Raw genomic sequence first — 27,364 nt, forward strand, 5'->3', positions numbered from 1 at the left:
CCCGCCTCACCCCCCCTCACCCCTCACCCCTCACCAGGTGAGTAGCTCTGGTGAGGTGATTGCATCCCGCCTGCTCACCTTCCGTGTCTCTCACCGTGTCTCTCACCGTGTCTCTCACCGTGTCTCTCACCGTGTCTCTCACCATGTCACCGTGTCTCTCACCATGTCACCATGTCACCGTGTCTCTCACCGTGTCTCTCACCATGTCACCGTGTCTCTCACCGTGTCTCTCACCATGTCTCTCACCGTGTCTCTCACCATGTCACCGTGTCTCTCACCGTGTCTCTCACCATGTCACCGTGTCTCTCACCGTGTCTCTCACCGTGTCTCTCACCGTGTCTCTCACCGTGTCTCTCACCGTGTCTCTCACCATGTCACCGTGTCTCTCACCGTGTCTCTCACCATGTCAACGTGTCTCTCACCGTGTCTCTCACCGTGTCTCTCACCATGTCACCGTGTCTCTCACCATGTCACCGTGTCTCTCACCGTGTCTCTCACCATGTCACCGTGTCTCTCACCGTGTCTCTCACCGTGTCTCTCACCATGTCACCGTGTCTCTCACCGTGTCTCTCACCATGTCACCGTGTCTCTCACCGTGTCTCTCACCGTGTCTCTCACCGTGTCTCTCACCGTGTCTCTCACCGTGTCTCTCACCGTGTCTCTCACCATGTCACCGTGTCTCTCACCGTGTCTCTCACCATGTCACCGTGTCTCTCACCGTGTCACCGTGTCTCTCACCATGTCACCGTGTCTCTCACCGTGTCTCTCACCATGTCACCGTGTCTCTCACCGTGTCTCTCACCGTGTCTCTCACCATGTCACCGTGTCTCTCACCGTGTCTCTCACCATGTCACCGTGTCTCTCACCCTCACCAGGTGAGTAGCTCTGGTGAGGTGATTGCATCCCGCCTGCTCACCTTCCGTGTCTTTCACCGTGTCTCTCACCGTGTCTCTCACCGTGTCTTTCACCGTGTCTCTCACCGTGTCTCTCACCGTGTCTCTCACCGTGTCTCTCACCGTGTCTCTCACCGTGTCTCTCACCATGTCACCGTGTCTCTCACCGTGTCTCTCACCGTGTCTCTCACCGTGTCTCTCACCGTGTCTCTCACCATGTCACCGTGTCTCTCACCGTGTCTCTCACCGTGTCTCTCACCATGTCACCGTGTCTCTCACCGTGTCTCTCACCGTGTCTCTCACCATGTCACCGTGTCTCTCACCGTGTCTCTCACCGTGTCTCTCACCATGTCACCGTGTCTCTCACCGTGTCTCTCACCATGTCACCGTGTCTCTCACCGTGTCTCTCACCGTGTCTCTCACCATGTCACCGTGTCTCTCACCATGTCACCGTGTCTCTCACCGTGTCTCTCACCATGTCACCGTGTCTCTCACCGTGTCTCTCACCGTGTCTCTCACCATGTCACCGTGTCTCTCACCGTGTCTCTCACCATGTCACCGTGTCTCTCACCGTGTCTCTCACCGTGTCTCTCACCGTGTCTCTCACCGTGTCTCTCACCGTGTCTCTCACCATGTCACCGTGTCTCTCACCGTGTCTCTCACCATGTCACCGTGTCTCTCACCGTGTCTCTCACCGTGTCTCTCACCATGTCACCGTGTCTCTCACCATGTCACCGTGTCTCTCACCGTGTCTCTCACCATGTCACCGTGTCTCTCACCGTGTCTCTCACCGTGTCTCTCACCATGTCACCGTGTCTCTCACCGTGTCTCTCACCGTGTCTCTCACCATGTCACCGTGTCTCTCACCCTCACCAGGTGAGTAGCTCTGGTGAGGTGATTGCATCCCGCCTGCTCACCTTCCGTGTCTTTCACCGTGTCTCTCACCGTGTCTCTCACCGTGTCTCTCACCGTGTCTTTCACCGTGTCTCTCACCGTGTCTCTCACCGTGTCTCTCACCGTGTCTCTCACCGTGTCTCTCACCGTGTCTCTCACCGTGTCTCTCACCATGTCACCGTGTCTCTCACCGTGTCTCTCACCGTGTCTCTCACCATGTCACCGTGTCTCTCACCGTGTCTCTCACCGTGTCTCTCACCGTGTCTCTCACCATGTCACCGTGTCTCTCACCGTGTCTCTCACCGTGTCTCTCACCGTGTCTCTCACCGTGTCTCTCACCATGTCACCGTGTCTCTCACCGTGTCTCTCACCATGTCACCGTGTCTCTCACCGTGTCTCTCACCATGTCTCTCACCGTGTCTCTCACCGTGTCTCTCACCGTGTCTCTCACCGTGTCTCTCACCATGTCACCGTGTCTCTCACCGTGTCTCTCACCATGTCACCGTGTCTCTCACCGTGGCTCTCACCGTGTCTCTCACCGTGTCTTTCACCGTGTCTCTCACCGTGTCTCTCACCGTGTCTCTCACCGTGTCTCTCACCATGTCACCGTGTCTCTCACCGTGTCTCTCACCATGTCACCGTGTCTCTCACCGTGTCTCTCACCGTGTCTCTCACCGTGTCTCTCACCGTGTCTCTCACCATGTCACCGTGTCTCTCACCGTGTCTCTCACCATGTCACCGTGTCTCTCACCGTGTCTCTCACCGTGTCTCTCACCGTGTCTCTCACCGTGTCTCTCACCGTGTCTCTCACCATGTCACCGTGTCTCTCACCGTGTCTCTCACCGTGTCTCTCACCATGTCACCGTGTCTCTCACCGTGGCTCTCACCGTGTCTCTCACCGTGTCTTTCACCGTGTCTCTCACCGTGTCTCTCACCGTGTCTCTCACCGTGTCTCTCACCATGTCACCGTGTCTCTCACCGTGTCTCTCACCATGTCACCGTGTCTCTCACCGTGTCTCTCACCGTGTCTCTCACCGTGTCTCTCACCGTGTCTCTCACCATGTCACCGTGTCTCTCACCGTGTCTCTCACCATGTCACCGTGTCTCTCACCATGTCTCTCACCGTGTCTCTCACCGTGTCTCTCACCGTGTCTCTCACCATGTCACCGTGTCTCTCACCGTGTCTCTCACCGTGTCTCTCACCATGTCACCGTGTCTCTCACCGTGGCTCTCACCGTGTCTCTCACCGTGTCTTTCACCGTGTCTCTCACCGTGTCTCTCACCGTGTCTCTCACCGTGTCTCTCACCATGTCACCGTGTCTCTCACCGTGTCTCTCACCATGTCACCGTGTCTCTCACCCCTCACCCCTCACCCTCACCAGGTGAGTAGCTCTGGTGAGGTGATTGCATCTCGCCTGCTCACCTTCCGTGTCTCTCACCGTGTCTCTCACCATGTCACCGTGTCTCTCACCGTGTCTCTCACCGTGTCTCTCACCGTGTCTCTCACCATGTCACCGTGTCTCTCACCGTGTCTCTCACCGTGTCTCTCACCATGTCACCGTGTCTCTCACCCCTCACCCCTCACCCTCACCAGGTGAGTAGCTCTGGTGAGGTGATTGCATCTCGCCTGCTCACCTTCCGCGACGTCTCCGAGCTGCAGCAGCAGAACCAGCGGCTTCTGGCCGTCGTCCGGGAGCTCAGCGAGCAGGCGGAGCAGGAGGAGGGGGAGCAGCTGGGTGGCAGGTGGGGGGGGAGGGGGGGGGCACGGGGGGGGCACATGGGGGGTGTAGACGTTGTTGGGGACACTGCTGTGTTGTTGTAGCGTCTGTGTCTCACCGTGTCTCTGTGTCTCACCGTGTCTCACTGTCTCACTGTGTCTCTCTCCCTCCCACCCCCCGTGTCTCTCCCTCCCCCGTGTCTCTCCCTCCCCCGTGTCTCTCCCTCCCCGTGTCTCTCCCTCCCCCGTGTCTCTCCCTCCCCCGTGTCTCTCCCTCCCCCGTGTCTCTCCCTCCCCGTGTCTCTCCCTCCCCCGTGTCTCTCCCTCCCCGTGTCTCTCCCTCCCCCGTGTCTCTCCCTCCCCCGTGTCTCCTCCCTCCCACCCCCGTGTCTCTCCCTCCCCGTGTCTCTTCCTCCCCGTGTCTCTTCCTCCCCCGTGTCTCTTCCTCCCCCGTGTCTCTCCCTCCCCCGTGTCTCTCCCTCCCACCCCCGTGTCTCTCTCCCTCCCCCGTGTCTCTCCCTCCCCCGTGTCTCTCCCTCCCCGTGTCTCTCCCTCCCCGTGTCTCTCTCTCCCCGTGTCTCTCTCTCCCCGTGTCTCTCTCTCCCCGTGTCTCTCTCTCCCCGTGTCTCTCTCTCCCCGTGTCTCTCTCTCCTCGTGTCTCTCTCTCCCCGTGTCTCTCTCTCCCCGTGTCTCTCTCTCCCCGTGTCTCTCTCTCCCCGTGTCTCTCTCTCCCCGTGTCTCTCTCTCCCCGTGTCTCTCTCTCCCCGTGTCTCTCTCTCCCCGTGTCTCTCTCTCCCCGTGTCTCTCTCTCCCCGTGTCTCTCTCTCCCCGTGTCTCTCCCTCCCACCCCCCCCCGTGTCTCTCCCATCCCCCCCCCCGTGTCTCTCCCATCCGCCCCCCCGTGTCTCTCCCTCCCCCGTGTCTCTCCCTCCCTGTGTCTCTCCCTCCCCCGTGTCTCTCCCTCCCCCGTGTCTCTCCCTCCCCGTGTCTCTTCCTCCCCCGTGTCTCTCTCCCTCCCCGTGTCTCTCCCTCCCCGTGTCTCTCTCTCCCCGTGTCTCTCTCTCCCCGTGTCTCTCTCTCCCCGTGTCTCTCCCTCCCCGTGTCTCTCCCTCCCTGTGTCTCTCCCTCCCCGTGTCTCTCTCTCCCCGTGTCTCTCTCTCCCCGTGTCTCTCTCCCCCCGTGTCTCTCTCCCCCCGTGTCTCTCTCCCCCCGTGTCTCTCTCTCCCCGTGTCTCTCCCTCCCCGTGTCTCTGTCTCCCCGTGTCTCTGTCTCCCCGTGTCTCTGTCTCCCCGTGTCTCTCCCTCCCCGTGTCTCTCCCACCCCCGTGTCTCTCTCCCACCCCCGTGTCTCTCTCCCTCCCACCCCCGTGTCTCTCTCCCTCCCCCATGTCTCTCCCACCCCCGTGTCTCCTCCCTCCCCGTGTCTCTCCCTCCCCCGTGTCTCTCCCTCCCCCGTGTCTCTCCCTCCCCCGTGTCTCTCCCTCCCCGTGTCTCTCCCTCCCCGTGTCTCTCTCTCCCCGTGTCTCTCTCTCCCCGTGTCTCTCTCTCCCCGTGTCTCTCTCTCCCCGTGTCTCTCTCTCCCCGTGTCTCTCTCTCCCCGTGTCTCTCTCTCCCCGTGTCTCTCTCTCCCCGTGTCTCTCTCTCCCCGTGTCTCTCTCTCCCCGTGTCTCTCTCTCCCCGTGTCTCTCTCTCCCCGTGTCTCTCTCTCCCCGTGTCTCTCTCTCCCCGTGTCTCTCTCTCCCCGTGTCTCTCTCCCCGTGTCTCTCTCTCCCCGTGTCTCTCCCCCCCGTGTCTCTCCCCCGTGTCTCTCCCTCCCACCCCCCCCGTGTCTCTCCCATCCCCCCCCCGTGTCTCTCCCTCCCCCGTGTCTCTTCCCCCCCCCCCCCCCGTGTCTCTCCCTCCCCCCCGTGTCTCTCCCCCCCCGTGTCTCTCCCTCCCACCCCCGTGTCTCTCCCTCCCCGTCTCTCTCCCTCCCCGTGTCTCCTCCCTCCCCCGTGTCTCTCCCTCCCACCCCCGTGTCTCTCCCTCCCCGTGTCTCTCCCACCCCCGTGTCTCTCCCTCCCACCACCCCCATGTCTCTCCCTCCCACCCCCGTGTCTCTCTCTCCCTCCCCGTGTCTCTCTCCCTCCCTCCCTGTGTCTCTCTCCCTCCCCCCCCGTGTCTCTCCCTCCCACCCCCGTGTCTCTCCCCCCAAACCCCGTGTCTCTCCCACCCCCGTGTCTCTCTCCCCTCCCCCAGGGTGAAGGCGCTCCGTCAGGAGTTGGAGAATGCCAAGGAGGAGCTAGCGGGGTCTCAGGCTGCCCGGGAGAAGCAGCAGGCACTGGTGGAGTCCATCGTGAGGCAGCGAGACATGTACAGAGTACTGCTGTTGCAGGTGTCGGGAGACACGCGTGGTGAGACACGGGGAGACACGGGGAGACACGGGGGAGACACGGGGAGACACGGGGAGACACGGGGAGGCACGGGGAGACACGGGGAGAGAGTGAGACGCGGGGAGACACGGGGAGACACGGGGAGAGAGTGAGACACGGGGAGAGAGTGAGACACGGGGAGAGAGTGAGACACGGGGAGACACGGGGAGACAAGGGGAGAGACGGGGAGAGACGGGGAGACACGGGGAGAGACGGGGAGACACGGGGAGAGAGTGAGACACGGGGAGAGAGTGAGACACGGGGAGACACGGGGAGAGAGTGAGACGCGGGGAGACGCGGGGAGACACGGGGAGACACGGGGAGACACGGGGAGACACGGGGAGAGAGTGAGACACGGGGAGACACGGGGAGACACGGGGAGACAGAGACATGTACAGAGTGCTGCTGCTACAGGTGTCGGGAGACACGCGTGGTGAGACACGGGGAGACACGGGGAGACACGGGGAGACACGGGGAGACACGGGGAGACACGGGGAGACACGGGGAGAGAGTGAGACGCGGGGAGACACGGGGAGACACGGGGAGACACGGGGGAGACACGAGGAGACACGGGGAGACACGGGGAGACACGGGGATACACGGGGATACACGGGGATACACGGGGAGACACGTGGAGACACGTGGAGACACGGGGAGACACGGGGAGACACGGGGAGACACGGGGAGAGACGGGGAGACACGGGGAGAGACGGGGAGAGAGTGAGACACGGGGAGAGAGTGAGACACGGGGAGACACAGGGAGACACACGTGGTGAGACACACGTGGTGAGACACGCGTGGTGAGACACGCGTGGTGAGACACGGGGAGACACGGGGAGACACACGTGGTGAGACACGGGGAGACACAGGGAGAGAGTGAGACACGGGGAGAGAGTGAGACACGGGGAGACACGGGGAGAGACGGCGAGACACGGGGAGACACGGGGAGACACGGGGAGACACACGTGGTGAGACACGGGGATACAGAGACATGTACAGAGTGCTGCTGCTACAGGTGTCGGGAGACACGCGTGGTGAGACACGGGGAGACACGGGGAGACACGGGGAGACACGGGGAGAGAGTGAGACACGGGGAGAGAGTGAGACACGGGGAGAGTGAGACACGGGGAGTGAGTGAGACACAGGGAGAGAGTGAGACACGGGGAGAGAGTGAGACACGGGGAGAGAGTGAGACACGGGGAGAGAGTGAGACACGGGGAGAGAGTGAGACACGGGGAGAGAGTGAGACACGGGGAGAGAGTGAGACACGGGGAGAGAGTGAGACACGGGGAGAGAGTGAGACACGGGGAGAGAGTGAGACACGGGGAGAGAGTGAGACACGGGGAGAGAGTGAGACACGGGGAGAGAGTGAGACACGGGGAGACACGGGGAGACACGGGGAGAGAGTGAGACACGGGGAGACAGTGAGACACGGGGAGACAGTGAGACACGGGGAGACACGGGGAGACACGGGGAGAGAGTGAGACACGGGGAGAGAGTGAGACACGGGGAGAGACGGGGAGAGAGTGAGACACGGGGAGACACGGGGAGACACGGGGAGAGAGTGAGACACGGGGAGAGAGTGAGACACGGGGAGAGACGGGGAGAGAGTGAGACACGAGGAGAGAGTGAGACACGGGGAGAGAGTGAGACACGGGGAGACACGGGGAGACACGGGGAGACACGGGGAGACACGGGGAGACACAGGGAGAGAGTGAGACACGGGGAGAGACGGGGAGGCACGGGGAGACACGGGGAGACACGGGGAGAGAGTGAGACACGGGGAGACACGGGGAGACACGGGGAGACACGGGGAGACACGGGGAGAGACGGGGATACACGGGGAGAGACGGGGATACACGGGGGGAGACACGGGGGAGACACGGGGGAGACACGGGGGAGACACGGGGAGACACGGGGGAGACACGGGGAGACACGGGGAGAGAGTGAGACACGGGGAGACACGGGGAGACACGAGGAGACACGGGGAGACACGGGGAGACACGGGGGGAGACACGGGGGAGACACGGGGGAGACACGGGGAGACACGGGGAGAGAGTGAGACACGGGGAGACACGGGGAGACACGGGGAGAGAGTGAGACACGGGGAGAGAGTGAGACACGGGGAGAGACGGGGAGAGAGTGAGACACGGGGAGAGAGTGAGACACGGGGAGAGAGTGAGACACGGGGAGACACGGGGAGAGAGTGAGACACGGGGAGAGTGAGACACGGGGAGAGTGAGACACGGGGAGAGAGTGAGACACAGGGAGAGAGTGAGACACGGGGAGAGACGGGGAGAGAGTGAGACACGGGGAGAGACGGGGAGAGAGTGAGACACGGGGAGAGAGTGAGACACGGGGAGACACGGGGAGACACGGGGAGAGAGTGAGACACGGGGAGAGACGGGGAGAGAGTGAGACACGAGGAGAGAGTGAGACACGGGGAGAGAGTGAGACACGGGGAGACACGGGGAGACACGGGGAGACACGGGGAGACACGGGGAGACACGGGGAGACACAGGGAGAGAGTGAGACACGGGGAGAGACGAGGATACACGGGGAGAGACGGGGATACACGGGGGGAGACACGGGGGAGACACGGGGGAGACACGGGGGAGACACGGGGAGACACGGGGAGAGAGTGAGACACGGGGAGACACGGGGAGACACGAGGAGACACGGGGAGACACGCGTGGTGAGACACGGGGAGACACGGGGAGACAGAGACACGGGGAGAGTGAGACACGGGGAGACACGGGGAGAGACGGGGAGACACGGGGAGACAGAGACACGGGGAGACACGGGGAGAGACGGGTGGTGAGACACGGGGAGACACGGGGAGACAGAGACACGGGGAGAGTGAGACACGGGGCTACACGGGGAGCGAGTGAGACACGGGGAGACACGGGTGGTGAGACACGGGGAGAGAGTGAGACACGGGGAGAGAGTGAGACACGGGTGGTGAGACACGGGGAGAGAGTGAGACACGGGGAGAGAGTGAGACACGGGGAGACACGGGGGAGACACGCGTGGTGAGACACGAGGAGACACGGGTGGTGAGACACGGGGAGACGTTCACCTCTCCCCTCTCTCTCTCTCACCCCCCTCCCCTGCCCCCCCCTGACCCCTGACCCCTGCCCCCCATCTGCCCCCCCCCCCTCCAGGCCTCTTGCCAAGCCCCGTGGATGCCTCCCCCGAGCCGCCCCCCTCCAAGGCCCTCCCCACCGTGGCCCCGCCCCCGAGGGCGGGGGCCGGGGCCGCCCCCTCCCCCCACCCCGGGCACCCCCCCACCGCCCCCTCCCCCCACCCCGGGCACCCCCCCACCGCCCCCTCCCCCCACCCCGGGCACCCCCCCACCGCCCCCACCCTGGGCACCCCCCCACTGGCTGGGCGGGACGGTGAAACCTCCCGGGCCCTGTCGGAGCTCCACTCAGCATTCAAACAGGTGGGTGGGTGGTGGGTGGAGTGGTGGGTGGGTGGTGGGTGGGTGGAGTGGTGGGTGGGTGGTGGGTGGAGTGGTGGGTGGGTGGTGGGTGGTGGGTGGGTGGGTGGTGGGTGGGTGGGTGGGTGGTGGGTGGGTGGTGGGTGGGTGGGTGGAGTGGTGGGTGGGTGGTGGGTGGGGTGGAGTGGTGGGTGGGGGGTGGAGTGGTGGGTGGAGTTGTGGGTGGAGTGGTGGGTGGAGTGGTGGGGTGGTGGGTGAAGGGTGGGTGGTGTGTGAGGTGGGGTGGTGGGTGGAGTGGTGGGTGGTTGGTGGGGTTGGGTGGTGGGTGTGTGGGTGGTGGTGGTGGGTGGGGTGGTGGTGTGGTGGGGTGGGGTAGGGTGGGTGGGTGGAGTGTGGGGTGGGGTGGTGGGTGGAGTGGTGGGTGGAGTGGTGGGTGGAGTGGTGGGTGGAGTGGTGTGTGGGTAGGTTGGTGGGGTGGAGTGGTGCGTGGAGTGGTGGGTGGGGTGGAGTGGTGGAGTGGGGTGGAGTGGTGGGTGGGTGGGGTGGAGTTGTGGGTGGAGTGGTGGGTGGAGTGGTGGGGTGGTGGGTGAAGGGTGGGTGGTGTGTGGGGTGGAGTGGTGGGTGGGGTGGAGTGGTGGGTGGGTGGGTGGGGTGGGGTGGAGTGGTGGCTGGGGTGGAGTGGTGGGTGGGTGGGGTGGAGTGGTGGGTGGGGTGGAGTGGTGGGTGGGTGGGGTGGAGTGGGTGGGTGGGTAGGGTGGTGGGTGGGTGTTGTTGTATAAATATTGGGTCTTGAAAACGTAATAAAAATAATAATAATAATAATGTCATGAAAATCGAGGAATGTGTAATTACCCGAAATCGTGCCAACTTTAGCAACTACGCAAATAATGTTTGCTGACTACGAACGTCTCATTGTATTAGCTTATGCAAGTACGTGCAATTATGCTGACGTACGCAATTATGATCGCTGTCCTATGCCTCATTGTTCAGGGGGTTTGTGTTATCAATCGGGGATAATGCAATGAGTCTCGCTTTAAACTTTCAACGATTGTCTTGGCGTGTTTAACGTCGGGTCTTCAAATTTAGATCTCACCGCGGGATCCGGTTCTCACGGTTGAGATCATTGCGTGCGAGCTTGGGGCTGCGTCAAGCGACTTTTCACCTCGAATTTTGATTTAAAGCTTTCGCGACCGCAGTAATTCATATTCTTAGTTTTTTTTCGGTAAAGTCACCACGTTGAAGGGAAACAACAAAATAATAAAAAATATATTCTTAGTTTTTTCGGTAAAGTCACGTTGAAGAGAAACAACAAAATAACAAAATATATATAAAACAATAAAAAATTCTCACGACGTTTCGACCATAACTCAAACGGTCATCATCACCTGATGATGACCGTTTGAGTTATGGTCGAAACGTCATCACCTGATGATGACCGTTTGAGTTATGGTCGAAAAGTCGTGAGAATTTTGTGATGATGACCGTTTGAGTTATGGTCGAAACGTCGTGAGAATTTTGTGATGATGACCGTTTGAGTTATGGTCGAAACGTCGTGAGAATTTTTTATTGTTTTATATATATTTTGTTATTTTGTTGTTTCTCTTCAACGTGACTTTACCGAAAAAACTAAGAATATGAATTACTGCAGTCACGAAAGCTTTAAATCAAAATAAAAAAATATGTTTTATTATTTTGACGTGACTTTACTGAAAAAACTAAGAATGCAACTTTGACCTCTCAAGCAAAAACACACGTAACGCTCTTAGCACGCGGACACTTCCGCCTGGAATTGTCAACACGGACGTGTCCTCCTCATTGACCCGTAACGTTTCACCCGCCAATGATCGCGCCTGTCGAACTGGGTAACGGGACCAATCGGCTAGTTCCTCGGCGTGAAGGCGAGCACGCACGGCGATGGGAGAAGGTCCTTTAAAAGCTAAAGTGACAATATTCGTAAGAACAGCAATAAACAAAACGTGTCCCAAAGGAGAGCGTGGACCTCAACGAATTCATTGGTTAAGATTACGCAATTGACGAAATAATTTGGCTAAAGGCTTCGGTGCAAGATTCTATGAGCAAAAGCTCACAGAATCTTGCTCAGATTCTTACACGATAGTATCCTTGTGAGTGTGTGGATTGGTGTGGATTTGTCACGTAGATGTTTATACATGTTTTAGTTGCATCAATGAATTCATTGATGCTGTTGGGCAGTTAACACAAAAATTAATGACTGAAACGCTTCTAAACGACCGTCTCCACGTAACTCAATGGGCGAAACACAAGGATAACTTTTGGAGTACTCTCCCTCCCCTGTCTCTCTCCCTCCCGTGTCTCTCTCCCTCCCCTGTCTCTCTTTCCCGTGTCTCTCTCCCTCCCCTGTGTCTCTTTCCCTCCCGTGTCTCTCTCTCTCCCGTGTCTCCCTCCCGTGTCTCTCTCTCTCTCCGGTGTCTCTCTCTCTCTCTCCGGTGTCTCTCTCTCTCTCTCCCGTGTCTCTCTCCTTCCCGTGTCTCTCTCCCTCCCCTGTCTATCTCCCTGTCTCTCTCCCTCCCCTGTCTCTCTCCCTCCCCTGTCTCTCTCCTTCCCCTGTCTCTCTCTCCCTCCCCTGTCTCTCTCTCCCTCCCCTGTCTCTCTCTCTCTCCCTTCCCTGTCTCTCTCTCTCTCCCTTCCCTGTCTCTCTCTCTCTCCCTTCCCTGTCTCTCTCTCTCTCCCTTCCCTGTCTCCCTCCCCTGTCTCTCTCCCTCCCCTGTCTCTCTCCTTCCCCTGTCTCTCTCCTTCCCCTGTCTCTCTCCTTCCCCTGTCTCTCCCCTCTCTCCCTCCCCTGTCTCTCCCTCTCTCCCTCCCCTGTCTCTCTCCCTCCCCTGTCTCTCTCTCCCTCCCCTGTCTCTCTCCCTCCCCTGTCTCTCTCTCCCTCCCCTGTCTCTCTCTCCCTCCCCTGTCTCTCTCTCCCTCCCCTGTCTCTCTCCCCCTCCCCTGTCTCTCTCCCTCCCCTGTCTCTCTCCCTCCCCTGTCTCTCTCCCTCCCCTGTCTCTCTCTCCCCTGTCTCTTTCCCTCCCCTGTCTCTCTCTCTCTCTCCCCTGTCTCTCTCTCCCCTGTCTCTCTCTCTCCTGTCTCTCTCTCCCCTGTCTCCCCTGTCTCTCTCTCTCTCCCCTGTCTCTCTCTCTCTCCCCTGTCTCTTTCTCTCTCTCCCCTGTCTCTCTCTCTCGCTCCCTCCCCGGTCTCCCTGTCTCTCTCCCTGTCTCTCTCCCCTGTCTCTCTCCCTGTCGCTCCCTCCGCTGTCTCTCTCCCTCCCCTGTCTCTCTCCCTCCCCTGTCTCTCTCCCTCCCCTGGCTCTCTCCCTCCCCTGTCGCTCTCTCCCTCCCCTGTGTCTCTCTCCCTCCCCTGTGTCTCTCTCCCTCCCCTGTCTCTCTCCCTCCCCTGTCTCTCTCTCTCCCTCCCCTATCTCTGTCTCTCTCCCTCCCCCTGTCTCTCTTCCTCCCCTGTCTCTGTCTCTCTCCCTCCCCTGTCTCTGTCTCTCTCCCTCCCCTGTCTCTGTCTCTCTCCCTCCCCTGTCTCTGTCTCTCTCCCTCCCCTGTCTCTCTCTCTCTCCCTCCCCTGTCTCTCTCTCCCTCCCCTGTCTCTCTCTCCCTCCCCTGTCTCTCTCTCCCTCCCCTGTCTCTCTCCCTCCCTGTCTCTCTCCCTCCCCTGTCTCTCTCCCTGTCTCTCTCCCTCCCCTGTCTCTGTCTCTCTCCCTCCCCTGTCTCTGTCTCTCTCCCTCCCCTGTCTCTGTCTCTCTCCCTCCCCTGTCTCTCTCTCTCTCCCTCCCCTGTCTCTCTCTCTCTCCCTCCCCTGTCTCTCTCCCTCCCCTGTCTCTCTCCCTCCCCTGTCTCTCTCCCTCCCCTGTCTCTGTCTCTCTCCCTCCCCTGTCTCTGTCTCTCTCCCTCCCCTGTCTCTGTCTCTCTCCCTCCCCTGTCTCTGTCTCTCTCCCTCCCCTGTCTCTCTCTCTCTCCCTCCCCTGTCTCTCTCCCTCCCCTGTCTCTCTCCCTCCCCTGTCTCTCTCCCTCCCCTGTCTCTCTCCCTCCCCTGTCTCTCTCCCTCCCCTGTCTCTCTCTCCCTCCCCTGTCTCTCTCTCCCTCCCCTGTCTCTCTCTCCCTCCCCTGTCTCTCTCTCCCTCCCCTGTCTCTCTCTCCCTCCCCTGTCTCTCTCTCCCTCCCCTGTCTCTCTCCCTCCCCTGTCTCTCTCCCTCCTCTGTCTCTCTCCCTGTCTCTGACTCTCCCTCCGCTGTCTCTGTCTCTCTCCCTCCCCTGTCCCTCTCCCTGTCTCTGTCTCTCTCCCTCCCCTGTCTCTGTCTCTCTCCCTCCCCTGTCCCTCTCCCTGTCTCTGTCTCTCTCCCTCCCCTGTCTCTGTCTCTCTCCCTCCCCTGTCTCTGTCTCTCTCCCTGTCTCTGTCTCTCCCCCTGTCTCTGTCTCTCTGTCTCTCCCTCCGCTGTCTCTGTCTCTCTCCCTCCCCTGTCTCTGTCTCTCTCCCTCCCCTGTCTCTGTCTCTCTCCCTGTCTCTGTCTCTCCCCCTGTCTCTGTCTCTCTGTCTCTCCCTCCGCTGTCTCTGTCTCTCTCCCTCCCCTGTCTCTGTCTCTCTCCCTCCCCTGTCTCTGTCTCTCTCCCTCCCCTGTCTCTCTCCCTGTCTCTGTCTCTCCCTCCCCTGTCTCTCTCCCTCCTCTGTCTCTCTCCCTGTCTCTGTCTCTCCCTCTACTGTCTCTGTCTCTCCCTCCGCTGTCTCTCTCCCTCCCCTGTCTCTCTCCCTCCCCTGTCTCTCTCCCTCCCCTGTCTCTGTCTCCCTCCCCTGTCTCTCTCCCTGTCTCTGTCTCTCCCTCCGCTGTCTCTGTCTCCCTCCCCTGTCTCTCTCCCTGTCTCTGTCTCTCTCCCTGTCTCTCTCCCTCCCCTGTCTCTCTCCCTGTCTCTGTCTCTCTCCCTGTCTCTCTCCCTCCCCCTGTCTCTCTCCCTCCCCTGTCTCTCTCCCTGTCTCTCTCCCTCCCCTGTCCCTCTCCCTGTCTCTGTCTCTCCCTCCGCTGTCTCTGTCTCTCCGCCCCCAGCTGCAAGCTGAGCTGGAGGCGTGTCGCAAGGAGCGGAGGGACAGCGATCTCGCCGCTAATGAGCTCCAGGAGCGTCTCCGCTCTGCGCTGTCTGAGCAGAATCTCTCCGCCTCACGTCTCAGCTCGCAGCTGGAGTTCGCCAACAAGAGGTGAGGGTCACGATGGCCGTGTGGGTGGGTGGGTGGGGTTCACGGTGGCCGTGTGGGTGGGTGGGGTTCATGGTGGCCGTGTGGGTGGGTGGGGTTCACGGTGGCCGTGTGGGTGGGTGGGGTTCACGGTGGCCGTGTGGGTGGGTGGGGTTCACGGTGACCGTGTGGGTGGGTGGGGTTCACGGTGACCGTGTGGGTGGGTGGGGTTCACGGTGGCCGTGTGGGTGGGTGGGGTTCACGGTGGCCGTGTGGGTGGGTGGGTGGGGTTCACGGTGACCGTGTGGGTGGGTGGGTGGGGTTCACGGTGGCCGTGTGGGTGGGTGGGGTTCACGATGACCGTGTGGGTGGGTGGGTGGGGTTCACGGTGGCCGTGTGGGTGGGTGGGGTTCACGGTGGCCGTGTGGGTGGGTGGGTGGGGTTCACGGTGGCCGTGTGGGTGGGTGGGGTTCACGGTGGCCGTGTGGGTGGGTGGGGTTCACGGTGGCCGTGTGGGTGGGTGGGGTTCACGATGACCGTGTGGGTGGGTGGGGTTCACGGTGACCGTGTGGGTGGGTGGGTGGGGTTCACGGTGACCGTGTGGGTGGGTGGGGTTCACGGTGACCGTGTGGGTGGGTGGGTGGGGTTCACGGTGGCCGTGTGGGTGGGTGGGGTTCACGATGGCCGTGTGGGTGGGTGGGGTTCACGGTGGCCGTGTGGGTGGGTGGGGTTCACGGTGGCCGTGTGGGTGGGTGGGGTTCACGGTGACCGTGTGGGTGGGTGGGGTTCACGGTGGCCGTGTGGGTGGGTGGGGTTCACGATGGCCGTGTGGGTGGGTGGGGTTCACGATGGCCGTGTGGGTGGGTGGGGTTCACGATGACCGTGTGGGTGGGTGGGGTTCACGATGGCCGTGTGGGTGGGTGGGTGGGGTTCACGGTGACCGTGTGGGTGGGTGGGGTTCACGATGGCCGTGTGGGTGGGTGGGGTTCACGGTGGCCGTGTGGGTGGGTGGGTGGGTGGGGTTCACGGTGTCCGTGTGGGTGGGTGGGGTTCACGGTGACCGTGTGGGTGGGTGGGGTTCACGGTGGCCGTGTGGGTGGGTGGGGTTCACGATGTCCGTGTGGGTGGGTGGGGTTCACGGTGACCGTGTGGGTGGGTGGGGTTCACGGTGGCCGTGTGGGTGGGTGGGGTTCACGGTGGCCGTGTGGGTGGGTGGCCGTGTGGGTGGGTGGGGTTCACGGTGGCCGTGTGGGTGGGTGGGGTTCACGGTGGCCGTGTGGGTGGGTGGGGTTCACGGTGGCCGTGTGGGTGGGTGGGTGGGGTTCACGATGGCCGTGTGGGTGGGTGGGGTTCACGATGGCCGTGTGGAGACGAGCAAGAGGGAGATCTCTCTCTGTGTGTCTCTGTGTGTATCTGTGTGTGTCTCTGTGTGTGTATCTGTGTGTATCTGTGTGTGTCTCTGTGTGTGTCTCTCTGTGTGTGTATTTCTCTATCTCTCAGTGTCTCTCTGTGTGTATCTCTGTGTGTATCTGTGTGTGTATCTGTGTGTGTCTCTGTGTGTGTCTCTGTGTGTGTCTCTCTGTGTGTGTCTCTCTATCTCTCAGTGTCTCTCTGTGTGTATCTCTGTGTGTATCTGTGTGTGTATCTCTGTGTGTGTATCTCTGTGTGTATCTCTCTATCTCTCTGTGTGTATCTCTGTGTGTATTTGTGTGTGTATCTCTGTGTGTATTTGTGTGTGTATCTCTGTGTGTATCTCTCTGTGTATCTCTCTGTGTGTCTCTGTGAGTATCTCTCTTTGTGTTTCTGTGTGTATCTCTGTGTGTATCTCTGCGTCTGTATCTCTGTGTGTGTGTATCTGTGTGTATCTGTGTATCTCTCTGTGTGTATCTGTGTATCTCTCTGTGTGTATCTGTGTATCTTTGTGTGTGTCTCTCTGTGTGTCTCTCTCTCTGTGTGTCTCTCTGTGTGTATCTCTGTGTGTATCTCTGTGTGTGTCTCTGTATCTCTGTGTGTGTCTCTCTGTGTGTGTATCTCTCTGTGTGTGTGTATCTCTCTGTGTATCTCTCTGTGTATCTCTCTGTATCTCTCTGTGTGTGTCTGTGTAGGTATGAGATCCTCCAGGCCAACGTGGAGACGAGCAAGAGAGAGATCTCCTCTCTGTGTGTGTATCTCTGTGTATTTCTCTGTGTGTGTCTCTCTGTGTGTGTATCTCTGTGTGTGTATCTCTGTGTGTGTCTCTGTATCTCTCTGTGTGTATCTCTCTGTGTGTGTCTCTCTGTGTGTGTCTCTCTGTGTGTGTGTATCTCTGTGTGTATCTCTGTGTCTCTCTGTGTGCGTATCTCTGTGTGCGTATCTCTGTGTGCGTCTGTCTGTGTGCGTATCTCTGTGTGTGTGTCTCTGTGTGTATCTCTGTGTGTCTCTGTGTGTCTATGTTTGTATCTCTCTCTGTGTGTATCTCTGTGTGTGTCTCTGTGTGTGTGTATCTCTGTGTGTGTATCTCTGTGTGTGTATCTCTGTGTGTGTCTCTCTGTGTGTGTCTCTCTGTGTGTGTCTCCCTGTGTGTATCTCTCTGTGTATCTCTCTGTGTATCTCTCTGTGTATCTCTGTGTGTATCTCTCTTTGTGTCTCTGTGTATCTCTGTGTGTGTATCTGTGTCTCTGTGTGTATCTGTGTGTATCTCTGTGTGTATCTCTGTGTGTGTATCTGTTTTATCTGTGTATCTCTCTGTGTGTATCTGTGTATCTCTCTGTGTAGGTATGAGATCCTCCAGGCCAACGTGGAGACAAGCAAGAGAGAGATCTCCTCTCTGTGTGTATCTCTCTCTGTGTATCTCTGTGTGTCTCTGTATCTCTGTGTGTTTCTCTCTCTGTGTATCTCTGTGTGTATCTCTGTGTGTATCTCTCTGTGTGTGTATCTCTCTGTGTGTGTATCTCTGTGTGTGTATCTGTGTGTATCTGTGTAGGTATGAGATCCTCCAGGCCAACGTGGAGACGAGCAAGAGAGAGATCTCCTCTCTGTGTGTATCTCTCTGTGTGTCTCTGTATCTCTGTGTGTATCTCTGTGTGTGTATCTCTGTGTGTATCTATGTGTGTATCTCTGTATCTCTCTGTATCTCTCTGTGTGTGTCTGTGTAGGTATGAGATCCTCCAGGCCAACGTGGAGACAAGCAAGAGAGAGATCTCCTCTCTGTGTGTATCTCTCTGTGTATCTCTCTGTGTGTGTCTGTGTAGGTATGAGATCCTCCAGGCCAACGTGGAGACGAGCAAGAGAGAGATCTCCTCTCTCTCTCTGTGTGTGTCTCAGTGTGTGTCTCTGTATCTCTCTGTGTGTATCTCTCTGTGTGTATCTCTCTGTGTGTATCTCCCTGTGTGTATCTCTCTGTGTATCTCTCTGTGTATCTCTCTTTGTGTCTCTGTGTATCTCTGTGTGTGTATCTCTGTGTATCTGTGTATCTCTCTGTGTGTATCTGTGTATTTCTGTGTGTGTATCTGTGTGTGTATCTGTGTAGGTATGAGATCCTCCAGGCCAACGTGGAGACAAGCAAGAGAGAGATCTCCTCTCTCTCTGTGTATCTCTGTGTGTGTATCTGTGTGTATCTGTGTATCTCTCTGTGTGTATCTGTGTATCTCTGTGTGTGTATCTGTGTGTGTATCTGTGTAGGTATGAGATCCTCCAGGCCAACGTGGAGACGAGCAAGAGAGAGAATCTCCTCTCTCTCTGTGTATCTCTGTGTGTGTATCTCTCTGTGTGTGTATCTCTGTGTGTATCTGTGTAGGTATGAGATCCTCCAGGCCAACGTGGAGACGAGCAAGAGAGAGATCTCCTCTCTCTCTGTGTGTGTCTCAGTGTGTGTCTCTGTATCTGTCTCTGTATCTCTGTGTGTGTATCTCTCTGTGTGTCTCTGTGTGTGTCTCTGTGTGTGTCTCTCTGTGTGTGTCTCTGTGTGTGTATCTCTCTGTGTGTATCTCTGTGTGTGTATCTGTGTGTGTATCTGTGTGTGTATCTCTCTGTGTGTATCTGTGTATCTCTCTGTGTGTATCTGTGTATCTCTCTGTGTGTGTATCTCTGTGTGTATCTCTGTCTCTCTGTGTGTGTATCTGTGTAGGTATGAGATCCTCCAGGCCAACGTGGAGACGAGCAAGAGAGAGATCTCCTCTCTCTCTGTGTGTGTCTCAGTGTGTGTCTCTGTATCTCTCTGTGTGTATCTCTCTGTGTGTGTATCTCTGTGTGTGTATCTCTGTGTGTGTATCTCTCTGTGTATATCTCTGTGTGTATCTCTCTGTATCTCTCTGTGTGTATCTCTCTGTGTGTGTATCTCTCTGTGTATCTCTCTGTGTAGGTATGAGATCCTCCAGGCCAACGTGGAGACAAGCAAGAGAGAGATCTCCTCTCTCAGAGACAAGAACTCCAAGCTGCTCGCACGACCAGCAGCCAGGAGCAGACCGTGTCCACGCTCACACAGGACCTGCTGGCCGCCAACGACAAGATGGCGCGCGCCCAGGTCGCTCGGCCTGAAACCCCTGTGTGTGTGTGTGTGTCTGTGTGTGTGTGTGTGTCTGTGTGTGTGTGTCTCTGTGTGTGTGTGTGTCTGTCTGTGTGTGTGTGTGTGTCTGTGTGTGTGTGTCGGTGTGGTGTGTCTGTGTGTGTGTGGTGTGTCTGTGTGTGGTGTGTCTGTGTGTGTGTGTGTGTGTCTGTGTGTGTGTGGTGTGTCTGTGTGTGTGGTGTGTGTCTGTGTGTGTGTGTCTATGTGTGTGGTGTGTGTCTTGTGTCTGTGTGTGTGTCTTGTGTGTGTGTCTGTGTGTGTGTCTGTGTGTGTGTCTGTGTGTGTGTGTCTGTGTGTGTGTGTCTGTGTGTGTGTCTGTGTGTGTGTGTCGGTGTGGTGTGTCGGTGTGGTGTGTCTGTGTGTGTGTCGGTGTGGTGTGTCTGTGTGTGTGTGTGTGTCTGTGTGTGTGTGTGGGTGTGTCTGTATGTGTGTGTGGTGTGTCTGTGTGTGTGGTGTGTGTCTGTGTGTGTCTGTGTGTGTGTGTGTCTATGTGTGTGTGTGTGTCTGTGTGTCTGTGTGTGTGTGTGTGGTGTGTGTGGTGTGTCTGTGTGTGTGTGGCTGTGTGTGTGTGGCTGTGTGTGTGTGGCTGTGTGTGTGTGGCTGTGTGTGTGTGGCTGTGTGTGTGTGTCTGTGTGTGTGTGTCTGTGTGTCTGTGTGTGTGTGTGTATCTGTGTGTGTGTGTGTCTGTGTGTGTCTGTGTGTGGGTGTATCTGTGTGTGTGTGTCTGTGTGTGTGTGTGTCGGTGTGTGTCTGTGTGTGTCTTGTGTGTCTGTGTGTGTGGTGTGTGTATCTGTGTGTATCTGTGTGTGTGTGTCTTGTGTGTGTGTGTGTGTTTTGTGTGTGTGTGTGGTGTGTGTGTGTGTGTGTGTGTCTGTGTGTGTTTCTGTGTGTGGTGTGTCTGTGTGTGTTTCTGTGTGTGTGTGTCGGTGTGTGTGTGGTGTCTTGTGTGTGTGTGTCTTGTGTGTGGTGTGTCTGTGTGTGTGTGGTGTGTCTGTGTGTGTGTGTCTTGTGTGTGGTGTGTCTGTGTGTGTGTGTGGTGTGTCTGTGTGTGTGTGTGGTCTGTCTGTGTGTGTGTGGTGTGTCTGTGTGTGTGTGTGTTTGTCTGTGTGTGTCTGTCTGTCGGTGTCTGTGTGTGTCTGTGTGTCTAGTGGGGAGCGATAGTGTAGTAGCGGTTAGTGCGCTGCGCTATGAACCTGGCGACCCGGGTTCGATTCCCGCTCACGGCCAACACCAGTGACGATTATCTGAACCGGTCCCGGGCCTCCCCTAGGTCGACTCAGCCTCAAATGAGTACCTGGTGCAGTGTGTAAACATCGCCACTAGGGAGACAAAGGCGGTCGGGCGTGGTGCTGGCCACCCACCCCCTCGAGTGCCATGCCGGCTCGGGCTAGAGAAGAGATGGAGTGATGTGGTACAGGAGGACGTGGAGCTGAGTGGACTTGCCGATGACTGGTACCAGCGGTGTCAAGATCGGCCTCTGTGGAGGAGGCTCGTGAAGGATGCTACTGGGCAGTTGGAGGCAGTCGCCCTCCAACAACAACGGAGGGCGGAGGAGCGACGCTCACAACAGCGAGCGGAGCTCCGGGTGGCTAAAGCACAGCAGGTTGGCACAGTAGGGGGCACAGGTGGTGCATCAGCCAGTCATCTCAGTCAGTCGACCCGTGGCACCTGGGGTCTGCCCCGTGACCTCCTGCCAGCGGGCGTTCGACACTTCACGTGGCCTCAAGGTGCACATGGCCTGGCACAAGCGTCGTGGTGACGTCACCGCTACTTAGTGGCGAATGGCAGTTGTTGTTGTTGTCTGTGTGTATCTGTGTGTGTCACTGTGTGTGTCTGTGTGTCTGTGTGTCACTTTGTCTCTGTGTGTGTTACTGTGTGTGTCACTGTGTCACTGTGTGTGTCACTGTGTGTCTGTGTGTCACTGTGTGTCTGTGTGTCACTGTGTGTCTGTGTGTCACTGTGTGTCTGTGTGTCACTGTGTGTCTGTGTGTCACTGTGTGTCACTGTGTGTCACTGTGTCTGTGTGTCACTGTGTCTGTGTGTCACTGTGTGTCTGTGTGTCACTGTGTGTCTGTGTGTCACTGTGTGTGTGTCACTGTGTCACTGTGTGTGTGTCACTGTGTATCACTGTGTGTCACTGTGTGTGTCACTGTGTGTGTCACTGTGTGTCACTGTGTCTGTGTGTGTCACTGTCTCTGTGTGTGTCACTGTCACTGTGTGTCACTGTGTGTCTGTGTGTCACTGTGTGTCTGTGTCACTGTGTGTCACTGTGTCACTGTGTCACTGTGTGTCACTGTGTGTGTCACTGTGTGTGTCACTGTGTGTCACTGTGTCTCTGTGTGTGTCACTGTGTCTCTGTGTGTGTCACTGTGTCTCTGTGTGTGTCACTGTGTGTCACTGTGTGTCTGTGTGTCACTGTGTGTGTGTGTCACTGTGTCACTGTGTCTGTGTGTCACTGTGTGTCACTGTGTGTCACTGTGTCTCTGTGTGTGTCACTGTGTGTGTCACTGTGTCACTGTGTGTGTCACTGTGTCACTGTGTGTGTCACTGTGTCACTGTGTGTGTCACTGTATCTGTGTGTCACTGTGTCTGTGTGTCACTGTGTCACTGTGTTTGTGTGTCACTGTGTGTCTGTGTGTCACTGTGTGTCACTGTGTGTCACTGTGTGTCACTGTGTCACTGTGTTTGTCTGTGTGTCACTGTGTGTCACTGTGTCACTGTGTTTGTGTGTCACTGTGTGTCACTGTGTCACTGTGTTTGTCTGTGTGTCACTGTGTTTGTGTGTCACTGTGTGTCACTGTGTCACTGTGTTTGTCTGTGTGTCACTGTGTCACTGTGTGTGTCACTGTGTGTCACTGTGTGTCACTGTAATTGTCACTGTGTGTCACTGTGTTTGTCTGTGTGTCACTGTGTGTCACTGTGTGTCACTGTGTGTCTGTGTGTCTGTGTGTCACTGTGTGTCTGTGTGTCACTGTGTCTTTGTGTGTGTCACTGTGTGTCACTGTATCTGTGTGTCACTGTGTGTGTGTGTCACTGTGTGTGTGTGTCACTGTGTGTGTCACTGTGTGTGTCACTGTGTGTCACTGTGTGTGTCACTGTGTATCTGTGTTTGTCTGTGTGTCTGTGTGTCACTGTGTGTGTCTGTGTGTCTCTGTGTCTGTCTGTGTGTCACTGTGTGTCACTGTGTGTCTGTGTGTCACTGTGTGTGTCACTGTGTGTGTCACTGTGTGTGTGTGTCACTGTGCAGGTGCAGGTTGAGACTCTGCGGCAGGAGAGGGAGCAGCTGAAGGTGGTGGAGGCCCGCCTGGTGCAGGAGAGAGACTCACTGCTGTCTGTGCAGCACAGTCAAAGTGTGCTACTCACAAACCTGCAGAGTATACAGGTCTCTCACTACTACTACTACACCACTACTACTACTACACACACACTACTATACTACTACACCACTACTACTACTACACACACACTACTATAACTACTACACACACACATACTACTACTCTACACACACACTACTATACTACTACACACACACTACTATACTACTACTACACACACTACTACTACACTACACACACACTACTACACTACTACTACACTACTACTACTAAGGCCCGCCTGGTGCAGGAGAGAGACTCACTGCTGTCTGAGCAGCACAGTCAAAGTGTACTGCTCACAAACCTACAGAGTATACAGGTCTCTCACTACTACTACTACACACTACTACTACTACTCTACACACACACTACTACACACTACTATACTACTACACCACTACTACTACTACTCTACACACACACACTACTATACTACTACACCACTAGTACTACTCTACACACACTACTATACTACTACTACACCACTACTACTACTCTACACACACACTACTATACTACTACTATACTACTACTACACACACTACTATACTACTACTACACTACTACTACTCTACACACACACACTACTATACTACTACTACACACTACTACTACTAGTACTCTACACACACACTACTACTATACTACTACTACACACACTACACACTACTACATTACTACTACACACTACTACTACTCTACACACACACTACTATACTACTACTACACCACTACTACTACACACACACTACTATACTACTACTACACACACTACTACACTACTACCACACTACTACTACTACACTACTACTACACTACTACTACTACACCACTACACACTACTACTACACTACTACTACACACTACTACACTACTACTACACTACTATACTACTACTACTACACACACACACTACTACTACACTACTACTACACACTACTACACTACTACACACTACTACACTACTATACTACTACTACTACACACACACACTACTACTACACTACACACACACTACTACACTACTACTACACTACTACTACTAAGGCCCGCCTGGTACAGGAGAGAGACTCACTGCTGTCTGAGCAGCACAGTCAAAGTGTGCTGCTCACAAACCTGCAGAGTATACAGGTCTCTCACTACTACTACTACACCACTACTACTACTACTACACACACACACTACTATACTACTACTACACCACTACTACTACTACTCTACACACACACACTACTATACTACTACTACACACACTACTACTACTACACACACACTACTACTACACTACTACTAAGGCCCGCCTGGTGCAGGAGAGAGACTCACTGCTGTCTGAGCAGCACAGTCAAAGTGTGCTACTCACAAACGTACAGAGTATACAGGTCTCTCACTACTACTACTACACCACTACTACTACTACTACACCACTATACTACTATACTACTACTACACCACTACTACTACTCTACACACACACACTCCTACTACACTACTACTACTACACACACACTACTATACTACTACTACACACACTACTACTACTCTACACATACACTACTACACTACTACTACTACACACTACTATACTACTAGTACACTACACACTACTACTACTACACACTACTACTATACTACTACTACACTACTACTAAGGCCCGCCTGGTGCAGGAGAGAGACTCACTGCTGTCTGTGCAGCACAGTCAAAGTGTACTGCTCACAAACCTGCAGAGTATACAGGTCTCTCACTACTACTACTACACCACTACTACTACTACTCTACACACACACACTACTACACTACTACTACACACTACTACTACTAGTACTCTACACACACACTACTACTATACTACTACTACACACACACTACTATACTACTACACACACTACTACTACTCTACACACACACACTACTACTATACTACTACTACACACACACTACTATACTACTACTACACACACTACTACTACACACACACACTACACTACACACACTACTACTACACTACACACACTACACTACACACTACTACTACACACACTACACTACTACTACTACACTACACACACTACTACTACTACACACACTTCTACACTACTACACTAATACACACACTACTACTACACTACTACTACACTACTACTACACACACTACTATACTACTACAAACACTACTACACTACTACTACACTACTACTACACACTACTACACTACTAGTACACTGATACACACACTCCTACTACACTACTACTAAACTGACTATACTACTACACTATTCTATACTACTACACTACTATTCTACTAATACACTACTATACTACTACACACTACTACACTATACTACACACTACTACACTACTACTACACTACTATACTACTTCACTACTACACTACTATACTACTACTACACTACTATACTACTACTACACTACTATACTACTACTACACTACTATACTACACTCCTATTCCACTGTTACACTACTACACACTACTACTACACACTACTATACTACTACACTACTACTACACTACTACTACACACTACTACTATACTACACACTACTAGTACTACTACACACAATACTACTACTACACACAATACTGCTACTACACACACTACTACACTACTACACACTACTATTACACACACTACTTCTACACACTGTCTGTGACTCTGTCCGTGACTCTGTCTGTGTCTCTGTCCGTGTCTCTCTCCGTGTCTCTGTCTGTGTCTCTGTCTGTGTCTCTGTCTGTGTCTCTGTCCGTGTCTCTGTCTGTGTCTCTGTCCGTGACTCTGTCTGTGTCTCTGTCCGTGTCTCTGTCTGTGACTCTGTCCGTGTCTCTGTCCGTGACTCTGTCCGTGTCTCTGTCTGTGTCTCTGTCCGTGACTCTGTCCGTGACTCTGTCCGTGTCTCTGTCCGTGTCTCTGTCGGTGTCTCTGTTGGTGTCTCTGTCTGTGTCTCTGTCCGTGTCTCTGTCCGTGTCTCTGTCCGTGTCTCTGTCTGTGTCTCTGTCTGTGTCTCTGTCCGTGACTGTCCGTGTCTCTGTCTGTGTCTCTGTCTGTGTCTCTGTCTGTGTCTCTGTCCGTGTCTCTGTCCGTGTCTCTGTCCGTGTCTCTGTGTCTCTGTCCGTGACTCTGTCCGTGTCTCTCTCCATGTCTCTCTCCGTGTCTCTGTCTGTGTCTCTGTCTGTGTCTCTGTCTGTGTCTCTATCGGTGTCTCTGTCTGTGTCTCTGTCCTTGTCTCTGTCCGTGACTCTCTCTGTGACTCTGTCTGTGTCTCTGTCCGTGACTCTGTCCGTGTCTCTGTCCGTGTCTCTGTCTGTCTCTGTCCGTGTCTCTGTCCGCGTCTCTGTCCATGTCTCTGTGTCTCTGTCCGTGTCTCTGTGTCTCTGTCCGTGACTCTGTCTGTGTCTCTGTCTGTGTCTCTGTCTGTGTCTCTGTCGGTGTCTCTGTCTGTGTCTCTGTCTGTGTCTCTGTCCGTGTCTCTGTCCGTGACTCTGTCCGTGACTCTCTCCGTGACTCTCTCCGTGTCTCTGTCCGTGTCTCTGTGTCTCTGTCCGTGTCTCTCTCCGTGACTCTGTCCGTGTCTCTGTCCGTGTCTCTGTGTCTCTGTCCGTGTCTCTCTCCGTGTCTCTGTCCGTGTCTCTCTCCGCGTCCGTCAGCTGTGTCTGGAGCGCTCTGATTACGAGGCGAAGCACCGCAGCTCCAAGGAGAGTGAGCGGCAGGAGCGGGAGATCACTCAGCTGCGGCGGAAGCTGGAGGAAGAGGAGGCCAAGGGACGGGAGCGGGCCCGGGACCAAGAGGTGAGTGGGCGGGCGGGTGGGCGGGCGAGTGAGCGGTCAGGTGGGCGGGTGAGAGGGTGAGTGGGCGGGCGAGTGGGCGGGCGGGTGAGAGGGCGAGTGGGCGGGCGAGTGGGCGGTGAGTGGGCGGGTGGGCGGGTGAGTGGGCGGGTGAGTGGGTGGGTGAGAGGGCGAGTGGGCGGGTGAGTGGGCGGGTGAGTGGGCGGGTGAGTGGGCGGGTGAGTGGGCGAGTGGGCGGGTGAGTGGGCGGGCGAGTGGGCGGCGGGTGAGCGGTCAGGTGGGTGGGTGAGAGGGCGAGTGGGCCGGTGAGCGGGTGAGTGGGTGGGTGAGTGAGCGGGTGAGCGGTCAGGTGTGCGGGTGATCGGGTGGGTGAGCGGGTGAGCGGGCGGGTGAGCGGGTGAGCGGGTGAGTGAGCGGGTGAGCGGGTGAGCGGGTGAGCGGGCGGGTGAGTGGGTGAGCGGGTGAGTGGGTGAGTGGGTGAGTGAGTGAGTGGGTGAGTGGGTGAGTGGGTGGGTGAGTGGGTGAGTGAGCGGGTGAGCGGGTGAGTGGGTGAGCGGGTGAGTGAGCGGGTGAGTGGGTGAGTGGGTGAGTGGGTGAGCGGGTGAGTGAGTGGGTGAGCGGGTGAGTGAGTGGGTGAGTGAGTGAGTGGGTGAGTGAGTGTGTGGGTGAGTGGGTGAGTGGATGAGTGAGTGGGTGAGTGGGTGAGTGGGTGAGTGGGTGAGTGGGTGAGTGGGTGAGTGAGTGAGTGGGTGAGTGAGTGAGTGAGTGGGTGAGTGGGTGAGTGAGTGTGTGGGTGAGTGGGTGAGTGGGTGAGTGGGTGAGTGGGTGAGTGAGTGAGTGGGTGAGTGGGTGAGTGAGTGAGTGAGTGGGTGAGTGGGTGAGTGAGTGAGTGAGTGGGTGAGTGAGTGAGTGAGTGGGTGAGTGGGTGAGTGAGTGGGTGAGTGGGTGGGTGAGTGAGTGGGTGGGTGAGTGGGTGAGTGAGTGGGTGAGTGAGTGAGTGGGTGAGTGAGTGAGTGAGTGGGTGAGTGAGTGAGTGAGTGGGTGAGTGGGTGAGTGAGTGAGTGAGTGGGTGAGTGAGTGGGTGAGTGGGTGGGTGA

At 56.4% G+C, this 27,364-nt stretch overlaps 1 protein-coding gene across 3 annotated transcripts; it reads left to right on the plus strand.

Annotated features, from left to right (window-relative positions):
• On the plus strand, window positions 1–26,254 carry LOC142906917 (nucleoprotein TPR-like). Of its 3 annotated transcripts, XM_076055640.1 has the most exons (7): window positions 13–3,530; window positions 5,742–5,896; window positions 9,079–9,359; window positions 14,422–14,570; window positions 18,886–19,047; window positions 22,337–22,471; window positions 26,130–26,254. In XM_076055640.1, exons 1-6 carry the CDS (start codon window positions 3,340–3,342, stop codon window positions 22,374–22,376), a joined length of 978 nt encoding a protein of 325 aa, XP_075911755.1. In that variant the 5' UTR covers window positions 13–3,339; the 3' UTR covers window positions 22,377–22,471; window positions 26,130–26,254. The 3 variants fall into 3 exon arrangements, with proteins under 3 accessions (XP_075911753.1, XP_075911754.1, XP_075911755.1); XM_076055638.1 differs by lacking the exons at window positions 18,886–19,047; window positions 22,337–22,471; window positions 26,130–26,254 and adding an exon at window positions 17,777–18,221 and having other exon boundaries at window positions 1–3,530; XM_076055639.1 differs by lacking the exons at window positions 18,886–19,047; window positions 22,337–22,471; window positions 26,130–26,254 and adding an exon at window positions 17,301–17,581 and having other exon boundaries at window positions 4–3,530.
• Window positions 26,255–27,364: the final 1,110 nt, after the last annotated feature.

This window comes from Petromyzon marinus, chromosome 72, assembly GCF_048934315.1.
Source record: "Petromyzon marinus isolate PM22_M1 ecotype Great Lakes invasive population chromosome 72, UKy_Petmar_22M1.pri1.0, whole genome shotgun sequence".
Lineage (NCBI taxonomy): Eukaryota > Metazoa > Chordata > Hyperoartia > Petromyzontiformes > Petromyzontidae > Petromyzon > Petromyzon marinus.